This window comes from Mastigoproctus giganteus, chromosome 4 (genome assembly GCF_048544385.1).
Source record: "Mastigoproctus giganteus isolate SK-2022 chromosome 4, ASM4854438v1, whole genome shotgun sequence".
NCBI lineage: Eukaryota > Metazoa > Arthropoda > Arachnida > Uropygi > Thelyphonidae > Mastigoproctus > Mastigoproctus giganteus.
The window spans coordinates 133,075,865-133,093,790 of NC_143578.1; the positions used below are offsets into that span (position 1 = coordinate 133,075,865).

Below are 17,926 nucleotides of genomic sequence, written 5' to 3' on the forward strand. Positions count from 1 at the left end.
TTTAAAAATATGCAGTGCCTATATTGTTGATGTGCTGTTGCACATTTTCCAAAACATCCTGAGAGAGATGGAGTCCTCCCCCAGAGATGGAATCACTACTTTGTGCGGCCGGTGCAAGAACCCTAAGGCCTCTTCAGACTTTCGACCTATATCCATCAGTTGTTCTTTTAAAACTTTTTGAAAAATTCATCCTTCCTGCTTTAACCCAACAGTGTTTTGCGCACAGGCCACCCCACCTCCATACCGTAGTACCGAGACGATCTACTACTACTAATCTGTTGGAGACGCTCTTCAGAATGCAGCACGCATTAAATGAAAACCCCCAAATTGACATATTCCTTGACATAAAGGCAGCTTTCGATAATGTGTCGTTACCTGCACTTGAACACATATTGAAAATTTATTTCCGAATTGAGGGCAAACTATTGCAGATCATCAAGACCATTTTGAAGCCAAGGCACTTAATTGTACAATACCAAGAATTCCGTGTAGAATACACCCTCACTTGGGGCATCCCTCAGGGAGGTGTTTTATCAGCTGTATATGGCAGGGGAGCATTGTTGAAACTCGTTAAACTTGGATTCTATTTGAATTTTTTTTTTAAATTTTTTTTTATGAAAAATATATATTACGAGGGCTATATGTAATCTTCATTTGTTTATAATGTAAAGATAATTCTTTTTATTAAATTTACTCAATTTGAATTTTTTTTAAAATTCATTAAATTTACTTTTTTTTTTTTTTTTTTTTGAAATTCCTTATTAAATTCAATTTCATTATATATATATATAACCTAGGGAATTTAAATCCACCGAGAAGTAAGATAACTGTGTTTAAATCTGTAAGGTGGGATTATTTCTCCTAGAGGGTTTGTTCGTGTATTTCTCCATACTTAGTAGGGAAATACCTGCATTTGTTCTCAGGTCAAGGAAAATTATGTCTAAATGATTTGAGGGTTGTGAAGAAAATTTAATGAAATGCTTGCTAAACAATTTCCCAAGATCAGATGATCCAGATTTCGGGAACACCCCGGCAAAGCAGCAATGCTGCAGCATACGCCAACTTAACTTGGCAGCATAAAGTACTGTTTCTGTACCGTTTTTGGCATGCGCAGAACGTTTGACAAACAACAACCGTGTCAATGCAAAAATTGATTTTTGTTTGAGAAGAAAGAGCTCACTCGTTTACTGAATATGTAACGATAAAAATGAAGATTCTTTCAAATATTTGTCTCGATTTCTTGATTCGTTAAATGACCACGTATGGAAATGGACTTACTGATGCATTTCATACCCTCGTGTATTGTGACACTTTCAGCTGTTGCCTGCTTATTGAAACTTTCAGTTGCAAGTGAGTAATGTTATCGAAATGAAGGTGTTAAGATTATTTGTTTAAAATTATTTGTTAATTGCTGAACTTTTACTGCTGTTAAATAAATTGCAATGCCGAAAAATGCTTGTTAATCGCGGTTATTTGACGGGATAGTGTTTATAATGGCAATTTAATTAATCAATCATGATTGTTGCACTATAGTAGTGTTGTGTAATTTAATGATACCGTAGAGTTATCACGACAAGCAGGGACGTTCCTAGGATATGTGGCGCTCGGTTACCAATTGAAATTTGGCTTCCCCTTTAAAATTTTCATCATATGTGTGTAAGTTTCAGGTTTTCATGCGCCCCTTGAACGTTTGTGCCCGGGTGCAGTGCACCCTGGGACGGTCCGCTCCTCACCTACAAGTCAGTTACAGTTTGTTTTAGGTAGAATTCAAAATGTCACTGAAGCCAGTGGCGGTGACAGGATTTCCTAAAGAAGTGTTACGAGGAGTCATTAAGCTTTAATCATCATATAGCAGGGAAAAAAAAAAAACCTACATTATTTTGATCATAAGGGGAAGCCTATAGCCCTCCCTAGGACCACCCCTGATGCAAACAGAACCAGGTTTAGACATGAGACTAAGGCAAAGTGTGTGTGAAGATGTCCTAAACAGGACTGGAAACGGGAGAGAAATGTGGGGAATGCTAGTTCTAGAGCTGTTGAGACCACGTATATGGATAATATTGGTAGTTGAGTCTACCTTCCTAGCACCAACTACATAAATAAAGCATCTATCTAGTTTTGAAAAGTTATTTCAACCCCTGCCTTCAAAATGTGTACCTTAAAAGTTTTTTTTTTGTTCTCGTAAAAGGGAACAGGCCCTAAACCATGTCTTATTTGGTGTATGTCTAAACTCAGCACTGCGGTGAAGTTTTATGACTGCAGCAGATTTATAAATTTGTATATCCAAAACAAAATATCTATTTCGATCCCTATTCAAGGACCTAGGAAATGTTTAAAATAATGATATTCAAATATACTAAACTGATTTAGAGTCCTGTGTTGGGTTGGGTACCCACAGGTCAAGTGTTTGGTAATTCTGCAGTTTGTGTGTTGGGTGATATTTGTATATAATGCAAAATATAATATTATATTATATAATATTGTATTATAACCCCTGGCACCACCATGCCGTGACGGGACTAATTGTATGTCTATCATTGCTGCAATTAAAGATTCTATTCTATATTTTAATACAATAATAGCAAAAATGAATACATTAACTCATAAAGTAACCTGTTATTTTTTTTCCAGTTAATTTATCAGTTTTATTGTGTAACTGAATTTCATGCAACCATTATAAATGGTTGAATTACTTGATACCATTATAAATTTCAATAAATTGTGTATATTTGCTGAAAGGTACAATTAGCAAATATGCAATATGGCTTTGCCAGACATTAAAAGTAGAAGAAAAAAAAGATCCTTTTTCGTTTTCCAAATTATCTCTTGCTAGTTTTAGCAATGGCCACATGGTGCAAGGAAGCCTATGCCTTATGCTGCACCAGCCAAAAAAAAATAAAATAACATTAATAAGAAAATTTAAAAATAAATTAATAAGAGAAAAGGAAATAGGGAACCTATGCATTTCCCTCCTCCATTAGGTAATTGAATTATCCAGCTGAACTTTGAATTTTCCCATACTATCAGCCTCTACTACCCATGTAGGCAACTTATTCCAGTAATTTATAACTTGTTAAAACTAGTTATTAACTGGCTAAAATAAAATTATTAACAGCACTGAAAAGTAACTAAGTAACATTTTGCCAATTAATTATATGGAACTAATTCTTTTCACTTCATTGCACACAATTTTACAATGTAATATTGATTCAACTTTTTTAAATATTTATTTCCTCTCCTAGATATTAAAAAAAATTGAAATGCAACCCATGTTTCATGGATCTTCTGATTTAAAAAAACAAACATATGGCAACAGCATGCACCTGACAACTTAATATGTAGTCAACATTTTTGTACCAATTTTCTACTGAATTAAAATTTGTAATATAACTCGTATTTCATATATATATATGTCTTTTTTTTTTTTTTTTTTTTTCTTGTGGGTCAGGTTGTGAGTACAAATAATGTCAGTTGGGTTCAGGTGTGGATCGGATATGATGGTCCCTCGCAGGACTAAACCAATTTGCAGCATATTTTTCATTTAAGAAAAAACATGGTATAATCGGGAATTAGGTGGATCGGAAATCTGCTAGCTTGAGGGGGGATACAAGGACTAATAGATTAACAGTAGCCACTGGCAGAGGTGAAAGTGATTCTTGCAGCGCTTCTATTGGAATTAATGGAATAAGCAAATAGTTCAAACAAATAACAGGATAATGAAATAATTCATTTACATAAATAGTAAATTCATAATTTGAACATTTCAATAAAAAGAAATAAGTAAGATGTTCACAGAGCAACCACTAAGAATCTTTAATTTCTGCATGATTATCATCATATTAGTATTACCAGTGCCAAATGATGCAAGAAAGCAAGCTTATATAGTATCTGCAAAAAAATAAAATAAATACACCTCAAACCTTTGGATATTACCTGCAATCAGCAATATTAAAACAAAGTGCTACACATAGTCAAAAAATAATTTACCACCTGAGCAGGATCCTTAAACAATTTTCACTTGGTATTAGGAAAGAAAAGATTGCAGAAATTCTTTCTTATACATTGTTCTTCATTACATAACATGTTAGTACCACTGTCATCATATAAAGCCAGTGCTGCAGAATTAAAAATTGGATCAACATTAAAAATGAAATATTTACAAAACTTAAAAAAAAATGTCATTAAGAGTTTTCTAAATATTATAACTTAGATGATTACTAACTTTTTATGGTTGCATTCATTGTGGGAAATTCAAAATTACTGTTTAATTTAAGCAGATTACAGTCCTACATACAGAATTATCTGCATTTTCATTTTTTGCTGTTTATTAAAACTATTTTTACAAAGTAGATATTCATATCCAGACTTCTTTGAGGTTATAAATATGAATATAAAGATTTGATTTGAATTTTATGGCACATGGACTTGGGCACCAAGAATCATGCACCAAGTTGAAGGATATAGAAAAAATAAGGGAGTATATAATTAAGAAAAAATGATTATTTCGATTTTGAAATCGAAGCTGGAAGATTTGAGTGGATGCAACCTCCACCCCTATTGTGAACAGCCATGGTAGTTTCAGTTAAGCAATCTGATAAAGCATTATCTAGTTTGATATGGAACGTGGCATTTTAGGGTATACAGTTTTGTCTGCCTTTGTCAATTAATTTCCTCCCCTCTGTTGCAGAATGGGAGGGGATTTAATTCTTTTCACCCCTGCAAACAGGTCAGCAAGTGAGTTATCTGCATTTCTATTCCAAGAAAGAAGTATATAGCTGAACTCAAACTGTTGAGTTCCTCTTTCCATGTAGCAACTTACCATAAAATTATTTTTTTTATGTATGGTGTATGGGGAATGCCAGAGGTGTATTCAACTCTGGCAGTAAGCTAGATAATCTTGTAATAACTGAGAGTAAAGTGGAGGAGAAATTGTTGAAGATAAACACAAGAAAGGCACCTGGGGTGGATGGGATCTATCCAGTTATATTAAAGGAGGCAGAAAAGGAAGTAAGCAAACCCTTAGCCATAATCATGAGAGCTTCCTTGGACTCAGGGGAGGTATCCATAGACTGGAGATGTGCAAATGTGACCCCAATTCACAAAGGAGGATCAAAGGCTGACACAAGTGATTATAGACCTGTGAGTTTATCTTCTGTTCCAGGAAAATTAATGGAGGCACTGGTTAAAGAAGCACTGCAGGATCATCTAGACAAGACTTCAGTTATAGCTCGGACACAGCATAGTTTTTTTAGGGGGAAGTCTTGCCTGACCAATTTGATTGGATACTATGATGCAGTCACAAAAGCACTGGATGCAGGGAATAACTTTGATATTATATACTTGGATCTTAGAAAGGCTTTTGATACTGTTGCACATGGAAGCCTGCTGCACAAATTGGAGCAGTGTGGCATTGGAGGCAAATTGCTGCTATGGATAAAGGGGTGGTTGAGGGGGAGAAGACAGAGAGTGGTAGTAGTAGTAGTAGTACATGTGATGCAAGAAAGCAAGTGTATGAGCTTATGCAGCATCAGCCAAAAAAAAAAAAAAAAATCATATCATTCCCTCCAAATGCCTGTCCAGTTCCTCCTTAAATTTATTCAACCTATCAACTTCCACAACGACAGATGGAAGTTTGTTCCAGCAATTAACCACCCGCTGGCTAAAGGCAAATTTACGCACATCTATTCTACATCTGTCCTTTCGTAATTTGAATTTATGCCCCCTTAGGTTCGTAATCTGAACAAGTGGAAGGATCCCATCAGAATTCAGCGTGCTGAACCCATTCAAGGCCTTATACACCTCAATCAGATCACCGTGCAGGTGCCTAGTCTCCAGCCACTGCAATTTGCAGAACTTAAGCCTCTCTTGATAAGAGGATCCCTTCATTCCCCTCACCAATCTTGTTGCCCTTCTCTGTACACGCTCAAGTAAATCTACATCCTTCCAAAAATGAGGCCTCCAGACCTGTACGCAGTACTCAAGGCGTGGCCTGACCATTGCCTTATACAGAGGGATAATCACCTCCTTTTCCCTGCTAGCAAAATTCCTATATATCATTGACAAAACCCCATGACCTGCCCTGGCAGCCTGTCTGCATTGCTCAGAAAACTTCGTATCTGCCTGCACAATTACTCCCATGTCTTTTTCATTTTCTACCACCTTAAGTGTAGTACCACACAGTTGGTACGTTTCTCTGGGGTTACTTCTACCCATATGCAGTACTTTGCATTTGTCAAGGTTAAACTTCAGTTGCCACTTCTTAGCCCATCTTCCCAAATTATCCAGATCCTGTTGCAGTAGCACACTGCCATTACTGTCATTAACAACCCTGCCAACCTTTGTGTCATCTGCAAACTTCGACATTAAGCCTGATATACCTTCATCAATATCATTGATAAATATACAAAACAACAGTGGACCTAACACCGAACCCTGTGGGACCCCACTAATAACATTAGTCCAAGAAGAGCAGCACCCGTTGATTACCACCCTCTGTCTTCTCCCACTTAACCATCCTTTTATCCATTGTAGCAACTTACCCTTAATACCATTCTGCTCCAATTTGTACAATAGTCTTCCATGCGCAACAGTGTCAAAAGCTTTCCTGAAATCCAAATATATGATATCAAAATTATTTTTTGCATCCAGTTCCTTTGTAACCACATCATAATATCCTATCAAATTTGTCAGACAAGACTTTCCATTAACAAACCCATGCTGTGTCTGAATTATTGCTGCAGTCTTGTCTAGATGATCCTGCAATGCATCTTTAACCAGTCTCTCCATTATTTTACCAGAAACAGAAGTTAAACTAACTGGTCTGTAATTACTCGTGTTACCCTTCGATCCCCCTTTGTGAATTGGGGATACATTTGCACTTCTCCAGTCCGTGGGAACCTCCCCTGAGTCCAAGGACGTTCTCATAATTATAGCTAAGGGTTTGCTTAGTTGCTTTGCCGCCTCCTTTAATATAAATGGATAGATCCCATCCACTCCAGGTGCTTTTCTTATGTTTAACTTCAACAATTTCTCCTCCACTTTGCTTTCAGCTATTACAAAATCATTAAGTATCCTGCTACAATTTGATAACCTTCTGTCATTTTCAAACCTTAATAATTCCTCACGTGTGAATGTAGATGCAAAATACTCATTCAGTTTGTTTGCTATCTGAGCAGGATCATCAACAGTCGAACCATCGATGTCAAGTAGACCAATCAGGTTCATCCCCTTCCTTTTAGAGTTTATATAAGTAAAGAAATCCTTGCTGTTTTTCTTAGCATCTTTTGCGAATGATTTCTCGTAATCTGCCTTCGCCTGCCAAACCTACTTTGTGACCTGATTACAGATTAACTTATATCTGCCATAGGCTTCTGAGTCGCTTGATAATTTATATGCATCCCATGCATTTTTCTTCTCTGTTATGAGTCTCATTAGTTCATTTGACAACCATTTAGGCCTAAACCTTGAACAATTTTTCTTAATAGGTATGAACCTTTTAGTAGCTTCCACGATTAATTCCTTGAATGCTTCCCACTTAGAATTTACTGTTGGTAACATCGTCAGTTGATCCCACTGTACAGAATTTAAAAACTGTCGGAGTCCACTGTACTCGCCTTTACGGAAGCAAAAACCCTTTCCTTTACCCCTGATGATAATTAAATCTTTAAGTAAATCCCACGTCAGTACACTGGGATCACTGCCACCTAGTGGTTCTTTTATCTGCAAATTCCTAATACATGAATGATCACTGCTGATAACCAGATCAAGAGTATTACTTTCTCTGGTTGCCTCTCGAACATGCTGCTGCAAAAAACAGTCATCCAATAAATCCACAAAAGTCTGACTAGTGTGTGAGTGACAAACCCACAAGTTCCAGTCAATATCTGGGAAGTTAAAATCCCTCATTATAAGACATTCCGATTTACTAGCCCACTCTATTTCTCTGTACAATTGTTCATTGTACTCATTCAAGTCATTAGGCCTATAACACACTCCTACTCTTATTTTTGCTTTTGCAGTGCTTATGTCACACCAAACTGACTCAACAATGCACTGTTCATCTATATCAACTGGATGCACTTCTTTTGATTTTATGTTTTTCTTAATTAACAGTATAACACCTCCTCCCTTCCTATCCTGTCTATCCTTTCTGTACACATTGTACTCCCCAAATTCCAGTTCGGCATTCCTTATATCTGTGTGACACCACGTCTCTGATATCCCAACAATATCCGCCTTTGATGTCTTGACCAACACTTCAAATTCATCAAATTTATTTACTATACTTCTAGCATTGGTATACATGCAAGTATACATGCACCTATTCTTATTTTTAGTTACTCTAACTCATCCCATATACCCACCTGTTTCACGATGACTGCCATCCGTCCCTGAAACCCCCAACACCCCTCGTTCCAGGTCGCTACTTATTCTAATAGAAGTTGTGCAAGCATCACCTTCACCTCTGCCTGCGGCTACTGTTGAACTATTAGTCCTTGTATCCCCCCAAGCTATCAGTTTTCCGACCCACCTAACACTGCCTCGATAGCATCAGCAAATATTCTTGCACCCTTTCCATTTAAGTGTATCCCATCCCTGTAGAAGCAGTCTCTCCTGTTAACAAGTACAGTCCAGGCTGAAAAAAATTCTATCCCTTGAGCCTTGCACAATCTTTCCAGGGCCGAATTGATCGACAAGGCTCTCATCATATACTCCCTCCTATTGTGTCTGGGCAGAATTGCAGACACTTTCAAATTCAACCCTAATCAATGGACACTGCTCATCGTGGACTAATGTTATTAGTGGAGTCGCTCAGGGTTCAGTGTTGGGTCCATTATTGTTTTGTGTTTTTATAAATGATATTGATAATGGTATATCAAGCTTAATGTCCAAGTTTGCAGATGATACAAAGGTTGGCAGACACTACTGACGCTATGCTGCTGCAACAGAATCTGGAAAGGTTGAGCAGATGGGCTGAGAGATGGCAAATGAAGTTTAAAATTGACAAATGTAAAGTACTACATATGGGAAACAGCAACGTTTCAACTCTGTGGTACTACACTGACAGTGGTAGAGAATGAAAAGGACCTGGGGGTAATCGTGCAGGCAGATATGAAGTTCTCTGAGCAGTGCAGATGGGCTGCAAGAGTAGCTCATGGTGTCTTGTCAGTGATATACAGGAATTTTTCTAGCAGGGATATGGAGGTGAAAAAGATCAGTGAATGGAACAAAGGGTTGCTCTTACGAAGAAAGGCTTAAGTTTTGCAAATTACAGTGTCTGTAGACTAGGTACTGGCAAGGTGATCTGATAGAGGTGTATAAAGTCTTGAACGGTTTGAGCATGCTCAATGCTGATGGGATTCTTCCTCTTGCTCAGAATAATCACCAGAGAGGGCATAAATTCAAATTGAGGAAAGACAGATGTAGGATAGATGTGCGGAAGTTTGCCTTTAGCCAGTGGGTAGTTGGTCGGGGGAACAGACTTCCATCCCTTGTTGTGGAAGTTGATAGCCTAAATAAATTTAAGGCTCAGTTGGACAGGTATTTCGAATGAATGGAGGGGTGAAATGGAAGTTGTTTTTTTGGCTGATGCTGCATAAGCTTGCTTTCTTGCATCATATGCCTATGCTAATGCTAACATGGTAGTTTGGTAGAAGTTTTGTGCTTTTGAGGGGGCCTTCATTTTTTTTTTTTTTATTTTTTTTTAACAACTCTAGATATAGCTGTGAGCAGTATTTATCAATTGTAAGAGCTAGGAGTTGCAAACCTTTGTAGAAGAGAAATACTTAAAGCAGTGGAAAAGTATAAGTATTACTGTTGGCACAAGTTGTGAGGAAGCAAAGCACCAGTAAAAAAAAATAAAATCATGTTTTACCCACTTCACTTTCCCATTCTTTCTGATAACACTGATCAGCACGATTTTTACCTCTAGTAATATATCAGCTGTTTGCAGTCAATTTATGCATAGATTTCGAAAATAATACTTAAAATTTCACATGTCATACTTTCTACATTTACAGGTTTCTGTGTTTACTCATAATGCACATATCTTACTACAATTTAGGGAAGTAGATATGATACCGATCCATTATATTACCTGCAAATAATAATGTATACATTTACTCATAGATGGCAATAATGTTGGAAGGGATAAATTGTTCAACCTTGTCTGTCATCATCCCACTTCTCTTAAAGTAACAGAAAAGCAGTTGCCGTGTTAGTACATGTAGTTTATCAGTGTATCTATTACATATTTCTTTTGTTCTTTCTTTGTTTTAGTGTTAGTTTTAGTAGTGGCAAATGATGTAAGAAAGCATGCTTACACAGCATCAGCCAAAAAAAAAATAATTTCTATTTTACTGTCCATCCCTCCAATAGTTTGTCTAGTTCTTCCTTGAATTTATTCAAGCTGCCCACTTCCACAACAGTGGATGGAAGCTTCTTCCAGAAATCAACCACCTGTTGCCTGAAGGTAAAACTTGCTTAGAATTATATTAAAATGTTTAAGAAAAAGCAAAGGAAGTGTCAGAATCGCCTTCGAAAATTTTGCTGTGTGTACATAGATTACAACGAAAAAAAAACTCTTGAGAAAAATCTACAGTACTAAATGAGCATATTCTTTGTGCTTTGGTTGCAAGATTGGCAATCAGGATCAAACTTGGGCTCCACATGTGTGCTGTATTAGCACCACAAGTCTGGTGATGTAGCTAATTGGGAAAATTAAAAATATGCCATTTGCTGTTCTTGTGGTGTGTTGAGACCTGTACACCTACATTAATTGCTATTTTTGCATGACAAAAAATATCAGGTATGTCCAGAAAAGCAAGCATAACATCAAATATCCTAACATATCATCTGCATTAAAGCTTGTCCCACAGAGTGAAGACCAGTCAAGATCAGATCCATCAAAATCATGAGATGAAGTAGTGATGCATATAGTGAGGATTCTTGTGTTGCACCTTTGCTAGACTGTTGTAAATAAATAAATAAATTTTCTGTTTATACTCCGGGATGACCAAACGGTCAGAGGAGTTTTACAAGATACACAGAATACAAGAAATAGCACCGTATTCAGCAGTCACGGGCTTGAACCCCGGTCACTCAAGGCACGTGTACTTATGCACCCGCATGCCTGACCACTAGGCTACGGCGGCCAGATTGTAAACTTCAATAGATTTGGAATACCAACCAGAAAATAATAACATGCTACAATAAGCAAGAAGAGTTGAATGGTTTATCTAAAAGGAAGCAGAACTCCTTGGTTTTTTTAGGTTACAGCAGTGGAAGTTACTTGAAGCAGGAACTAAAATTGCACCTTTTTTCAAAAATATCAGTGTTTTCTAAATATTTTGTTATGGAAGATGATACATCTTTCGGTAAAGATATTTTAATGGTCCCCTGAATGAACTGAGCATTGATCACAATCCTAATGAGTGGCATATTCAATATTAAAATCAAGTTCAGAATCAGTTTTTCTGCACAGTGGAAGCATTTCCATCCTCTACTTCGTGCTGTTGGCTTGAAAGAAACTGTCCAAGGTCCTGCATGCAATAAATTACCGTCTGAATGGTGGTTCCCAAAATACCATTGTTTGCAAGGCAGTCATACAACAGAAAAACACAGCAGTGGACAAATATGAAGGAATTTTTACCAGGTGCAGTAATATAAAATGTTTCACTGGTTGAACTGAAAAAGGTTGTTCTTCCACCTTTGCATATAAAGCTTGGATTAGCATTAGCAAAGGCACATGATGCAAGAAAGCAAGCTTATATAGCATCAGCCAAAAAAAAAAAAAAAAAATACCCTTATTTCACCCAGCCACTTGCTCCAAATGTTTGTCAAGTTCTGCCTTGAATCTGTTTAAGCTATCAACTTCTACAACAACAGTGGAAGTTTGTTCCAGCAAATCAACCACCCGCTGGCTAAAGGCAAATTTCCACACATCTCTCCTACATCTGTCTTTCCTCAATTTGAATTTATGCTCTCTCAGGTGATTATTCTGAGCAAGAGGAAGAATCCCATCAGCATTGAGCATGCTCAAACCATTCAAGGCTTTATACCTTGGTCCTTGAGGTTGTCACAGACATTTTCTCAGATATGCCAGACAAGCTGGACTTGCTACCTGGGAGTCTAAAACGCTGATGGAACTGATATTTGGGTGACATTCAAGTCAAGTGGACCCAATTTCGGCGAAGTCCTGGCGGTCTCTGACAGCCAAATCCTCTGCTTGAACCTTCACGATGGTCGGATTGTTAGTAACCTCCGTACACAAGCACCATGTGAACCAAAGTAAGCAGGGGTCAAGGTATGTAACCAACACCACATGGAGGAATGCCACCCCTCCGTGTTATCAGGCAATACTAGGTGGTAGATAACTCATCAACCAGGGAAATACCACCACTTTTCTTATTATCTGGTCCCATATCTGGTCTCCAGAGCTTAGTTCCGGTCAACCCTTTCCCATCTCTTCCATCATGAAGTATGACTGATGACTTTTGAGGTTATGATGGACATCATGGCAAGATCCAATCTTCTTTACATTTTGAGGGTACAGCTGTAAAATGGTATTTGCAGGCCAGCTGCTAGTTAGTACACTGGACCGAACCTATTGGTAACTCTTTAGGAGGCTTCCGGATCAGCTACTGTATAATCTTGCTACCTCTACTCTGTCAGATAGTGACTGGAGGGAGTCAGAGTAGTGTGTATGCCGGTGGGGGGGGGGCATTGTCAAGGCCACGTTATGTCATGGATCTGGGTATATTCATAAGATGTGTACACCATATCCAAAAATTTCATTACCTCACACAGCACTTCCCACCCCCCACTTTTTTTACTATCGAATACACCATGAATTGTCAAACTAATAGAGTAAGCTTATCTGCGAAAAGATCTAAACCTCCCAAACACTTCCTAGTTCACTTCACAAATATACGTGGTCTAAATTCTAATCTTAACGATGTCCATTTCCACTTGCAGTCTGCCAAACCCCATGTACTTTTTCTGACAATCTGAGTTATCGGTTGATTTAACCACTGCTCATCTCAGTTGCCCAAATTATTCGCTGTATGATTCCTTTTGCCTCAAAGGTGGTACTTGTACATATGTCCGTTCCGATATTCCTTGTCAGAGACTTGGTGATTTGGAATCTTCTCTGGCTTAAAATCTCTATCTCATTGTGTAAAATTCATCCGTTGTCTCTACCATTCTCCCAACTCCACTAATCACTTGGAGCTCTTTGACTTTCTCCAGTCCAACTTTCCTAACAGTGAGGTAATTTTCCTTGGTGATTTTAATGTTCACAACTCCAGCTGGCTTCCGTTTTCTAGTCACACCGACCCAGCTGGTGAGATGCTGAGGCTTTTGCAATTACTAATGACTTTGCACAGATTGTTCATTTACCTACAAGAATACTGTACAATCCTAACCATGCAGCCAACACACTTGATCTTTTTCTCACATACCTTCTAAGTACACGGTCGAAATGAGTGGTCCTTTAGGCACCTCGGATCACAAATTGGTGATTGTCTCTTCTCCGATGGTGCCTTTTATCTCATGGCTATTCTCAACCTCGTATTGTTTGGCATTACAAGAATGAAAAATGGGATTACGTGCGAGATTTCTTTTCCTTGGTCGGATTACTGTTTCAAAACTTCTGATGTCATTGTTTCCTCAGATCGTGTCAGTGAAATTATTCTTGTAGGAAAGGAATCCTTTATTGCACACTCCACTTTAAAATCTCGTCCTTTATCTAAACCTTGGTTTTCCAATAAATGTGCTAAGGCTGTTCAAGAGAAGAAGAATGTTGCATATTGTAATTGGCTTGTTTCCAATTCTTCAGTTTCGTTTTCTGCCAACACCAAAGCTCGTAACAGTTTTAAAGCAGTTATTAATCAGTCCAAACTAGATTTTGAACAGGCCAAGAGTAGAAAACTTCCTTCTTGCCCTAATGATAGCCGAGCATTCTGGTCTCTTGCCAAAGCTATTGGCAGCAACTTTTGCCCATCTCTGCTCCCACCTCTGTCAAAACCAGATGGTTCTGTTGTCACTTCAGTCAAGGATAAAGCTGATCTGCTAGCATTCCATTTTTCTTCCAACTCCTGTATCAATGATCTTGGTAAAACACCTCCCACCATTCCCAACACGCTCCATTCAATGCCTCCTGTGGTCTTCCGTCATAAGGATGTCAGAAGGATTTTGACGAATCTTGATGCTAAGAAAGCTCCCGGTCCCGATGGTATTTTTCCACTTGTTCTCAAAACCTGTGCTCATGCTTTTTTCACTTTCTTATTCCAAAGGTGTTTTTCCTTCTGCTTGGAAATTTGCTCATATCCAGCCAGTTCCTAAAAAGGGTGACAAATCCCTCCCATCAAATTATCATCCCATTGCAATTACTTCTACTCTTTCTAAAGTAATGGAGAAATCAATTAACCGCCAACTCTTAAACTACCTAGAAACCTTCTGTCTGATCAATGATTGCCACTATGGATTTAGTCAGTGTCGATACACTGGTGTTATTTTGGCTCATGTTACCCATTTATGGACAAATTCAATGGAAAAGTTTGGTGAAACACAACCAGTTGCTCTTGACATCTCAAAGGCTTTCAGTCATGTTTGGCATAAAATTCTCCTAAACAAGCTTCCATCTTATGGTCTGCCAACTGTTTTTTGCAATTGGTTATCCAATTTTCTCTCTGATTGCTCACTGTGGGCAATGGTAGATGGCTCTCTGTCTTCTAACTTTTCCACTAATGCTGGTGTCCCCCCAAGGTTCAGTTCTCATCCCCCACTCTTTTCCTCTTATTTATTAATGACCTTCCATTGACTGGAAATCCTATCCATAGTTTTGCCGATGATAGGACATTGTATTCCACTTTCCATTTTGAGAAACCTTGCCTTGCTTAATCAGCTTGAACTTCTCGAATATCTGCTACAAATTCCTTAAATGCCGATCTCCAGGTAATTCTCCAGTGGAGTAAAGACAACTTAGTTCATTTCAATTCTTCTAAAACTCAGTCTTATCCTATATCTCAGAAAAAGGATTCTTCTGCTCCCATGGTTATCATTGAGGACGCTCCGGTTTCTAGGCAAAATGATATACAGTCAGTCCTCGTATAGCACGATAGTTGTGTTCCTAGAAACCGTCATGCAATGCAAAATGGTGCAATATAAACAATAGGCTCTATGGGAAAAATAGGGTTAGGTGCTGACCAGCCAAGATTGAACACACATTTGTAACCAAAACATTACCAAACACAATAAATAATCGTAATAAAATACATAAGTATTTTATTACGATTACGTAATAAAATATTGTTAATGCTTTTGCTTCTGTTATAAGCAAACTTGTTTTTTGTTTGATTTTCTGTCCAAACAGATGACAGCCGTTCCATCTCTTCCAATTCTTTGTCTTAATCTAATGGATTTTAATTACACTTTGAGTTGTTCCTGCTATCAAAGTTGTTTTTATTTTCTCTGCATTTTTGTAATTCTCGGCGTTGCCTCATTTAGGTCTGTATCACGTGCAATATCACATGGTCTTTCATTTCGCTCAAAGCGTTTCACAATTTCATATTTTTTCTCTATCGACAGAGGCGGACTGGCCATAAGCCGTACCGGGGAAACCCTGGTGGGCCGGAGGCCGGTGTGATTTTGGCCATAAACCATAGTATGAGGCCACTATAAATTTTCCTGGGTAAGAATTTTTGACCCAGTCTGCCTCTGTTTATCGATATTGCTTTTCTTTTTCTCTCCGAATCTGCAGTGTCTTCACCAGGACGCTTACTTTTCACACCTTTTAAGTATTTTACTTATTTTTAGGGAATAAAGCACAATTACAAAACGAGGAGGCACGCTTGATACACATAAACAAAGCTGCGCGCATGTTGCAACTGAATAAACAACACCGTAAAGGCAGAGATACACTATTAACACCTCACATTTTACTAAAGCACATTTCTAAGGATTACTACCATAAAACAATAAAAACAATTTCCATTTGCGTTTCTGCTAGTGGAATCTGTTATAAACTGGTAGTAAACTCGATCTAATTGCATTTGCAATTATACCGATAGCTGGAATTGTGTTGGTTTTTACGTTATTATGGTGAAATGTGTTTCCCCTTCACTTATATAAGAAATATAAATACATTTTCAGAATCTTCTCTTCATTCCCATCGTGTTGCGTTCGGTTGGGGTGATTCCGCGTTCGACTGCCATTTCTTGTAAACACAAAGGCGAATCATGCATAAGCGAATTCGGTTCGTGTTATATAAGATATCGTTCCCCTATTTATAAATTGTGTATGATCGAATTCGTGTGGTGTAAACACGTGTTATACGAGGACTGACTGTATCTCTTTTGGGAATTACCCTGACTTCTAATCTCTCTTGGCACAAGCACATTACAAATATTGCTTCATCTGCATCTAAAAACCTTGGTTTTTTTTTTTTTGCCCTCGGCATTACTTTTCTTCCAAACAGCTGTTCACTCTGTACAAATCCTCCCTACCATGGAATACTGTTCCAACATCTGGGGCGGTGTCCCCAAAACCTCTCTCAGGCGTCTAGGTTCCATTCAGAAGAGGGCAGATAGATTAATTAGACTCATCTCTAACAGAGTCTCTCCACTTGCTGTCTTATAGACGTACTGTTTCTTCTGCATGCCTTTTCTACAGATACTTCCATGGGCACTGTTCTTCTGAATTGGCTTCTATAATTCCCACTCTCTCTTTCAAAACTGTCTGAATACGTGCCACTACAAGCCAACACCCATTTACTGTTCAACTTATCTTACAGAACCAACTTTTCATCTTTCTCTTTTATTCGTTCAACTGCCGTTTTCTGGAACAAAGTTCCTTTGTACGTATTTCCTGAAAATTACAAGAAATTAAAAAGTCTAATGTGAACAAATCTTCTTTCATGTTCACAACCTCCAACCCAAGCACGATACTAAGTACTATAGGTTTTAATGCCTCTTGTGTTTGGGGTTTTCATAAAAAAAAAAAAAAATACACTTCAATCAGATCACATCGCAGGTGCCTAGTCTCCTCCAGACACTGCAATTTACAGAACTTAAGCCTTTCTTCGTAAGGGCAACCCTTTTGTTCCATTCACTAATCTTGTTGCCCTTCTCTGCACTCATTCCAACAGCTCTACATTCTTCTTAAAATGAGGGCTCTAGGCCTGTATATCATTAAAAAGACACCATGAGCTACTCTTGCAGAGAGTCTGCACTGCTCAGAAAACTTCATATCTGCCTGCACAATTACCTCCAGGTCCTTTTCATTCTCTAATACTATCAGTGTAGTACCACAGTACTGTATATGGGTAGATGTAACCCCAGAGAAACGTACCAACTGTGTGGTACTACACCTAAGGTGGTAGAAAATGAAAAAGACCTGGGAGTAATTGTGCAGTCAGATATAAAGTTTTCTGAGCAATGCAGACAGGCTGCCAGGGCAGGTGATGGGGTTTTGTTAATGATATATAGGAATTTTGCTAGCAGGGAGAAGGAGGTTATTGTCCCTCTGTATAAGGCAATGGTCAAGCCACACCTTGAGTACTGCGTACAGGTCTGGAGGCCTCATTTTAGGAAGGATGTAGATTTGCTTGAGCGTGTATAGAGAAGGGCAACAATTTTGGTGAGAGGAATAAAGGGATCCTCTTACCAAGAGAGGCTTAAGTTCTGCAAATTGCAGTGGCTGGAGACTAGGCACCTGTGCGGTGATCTGATTGAGGTGTATAAGACCTTGAATGGGTTGAGCATGCTGAATTCTGATAGGATCCTTCCACTTGTTCAGATTACGAACCTAAGGGGGCATAAATTCAAATTAAGAAAAGACAAATGTAGAATAGATGTGCAGAAATTTGCCTTTAGCCAACTGGTGGTTAATTGCTGGAACAAACTTCCATCTGTCATTATGGAAGTTG

The 17,926-nt window shown here is 38.2% G+C and overlaps 1 protein-coding gene across 1 annotated transcript in view; it reads left to right on the plus strand.

The window, feature by feature from the left end:
• The first annotated feature begins 859 nt into the window (after positions 1-859).
• Positions 860-17,926, plus strand: part of LOC150087073 (uncharacterized) — a 98,351-nt gene continuing 81,284 nt past the window's right edge. Inside the window, exon 1 of the mRNA XM_090371796.1 lies at positions 860-1,350. Coding sequence (XP_090227922.1) covers positions 1,263-1,350 — 88 coding nt within the window. The 5' untranslated portion in view covers positions 860-1,262. The remainder of the gene's footprint in view (positions 1,351-17,926) is intronic.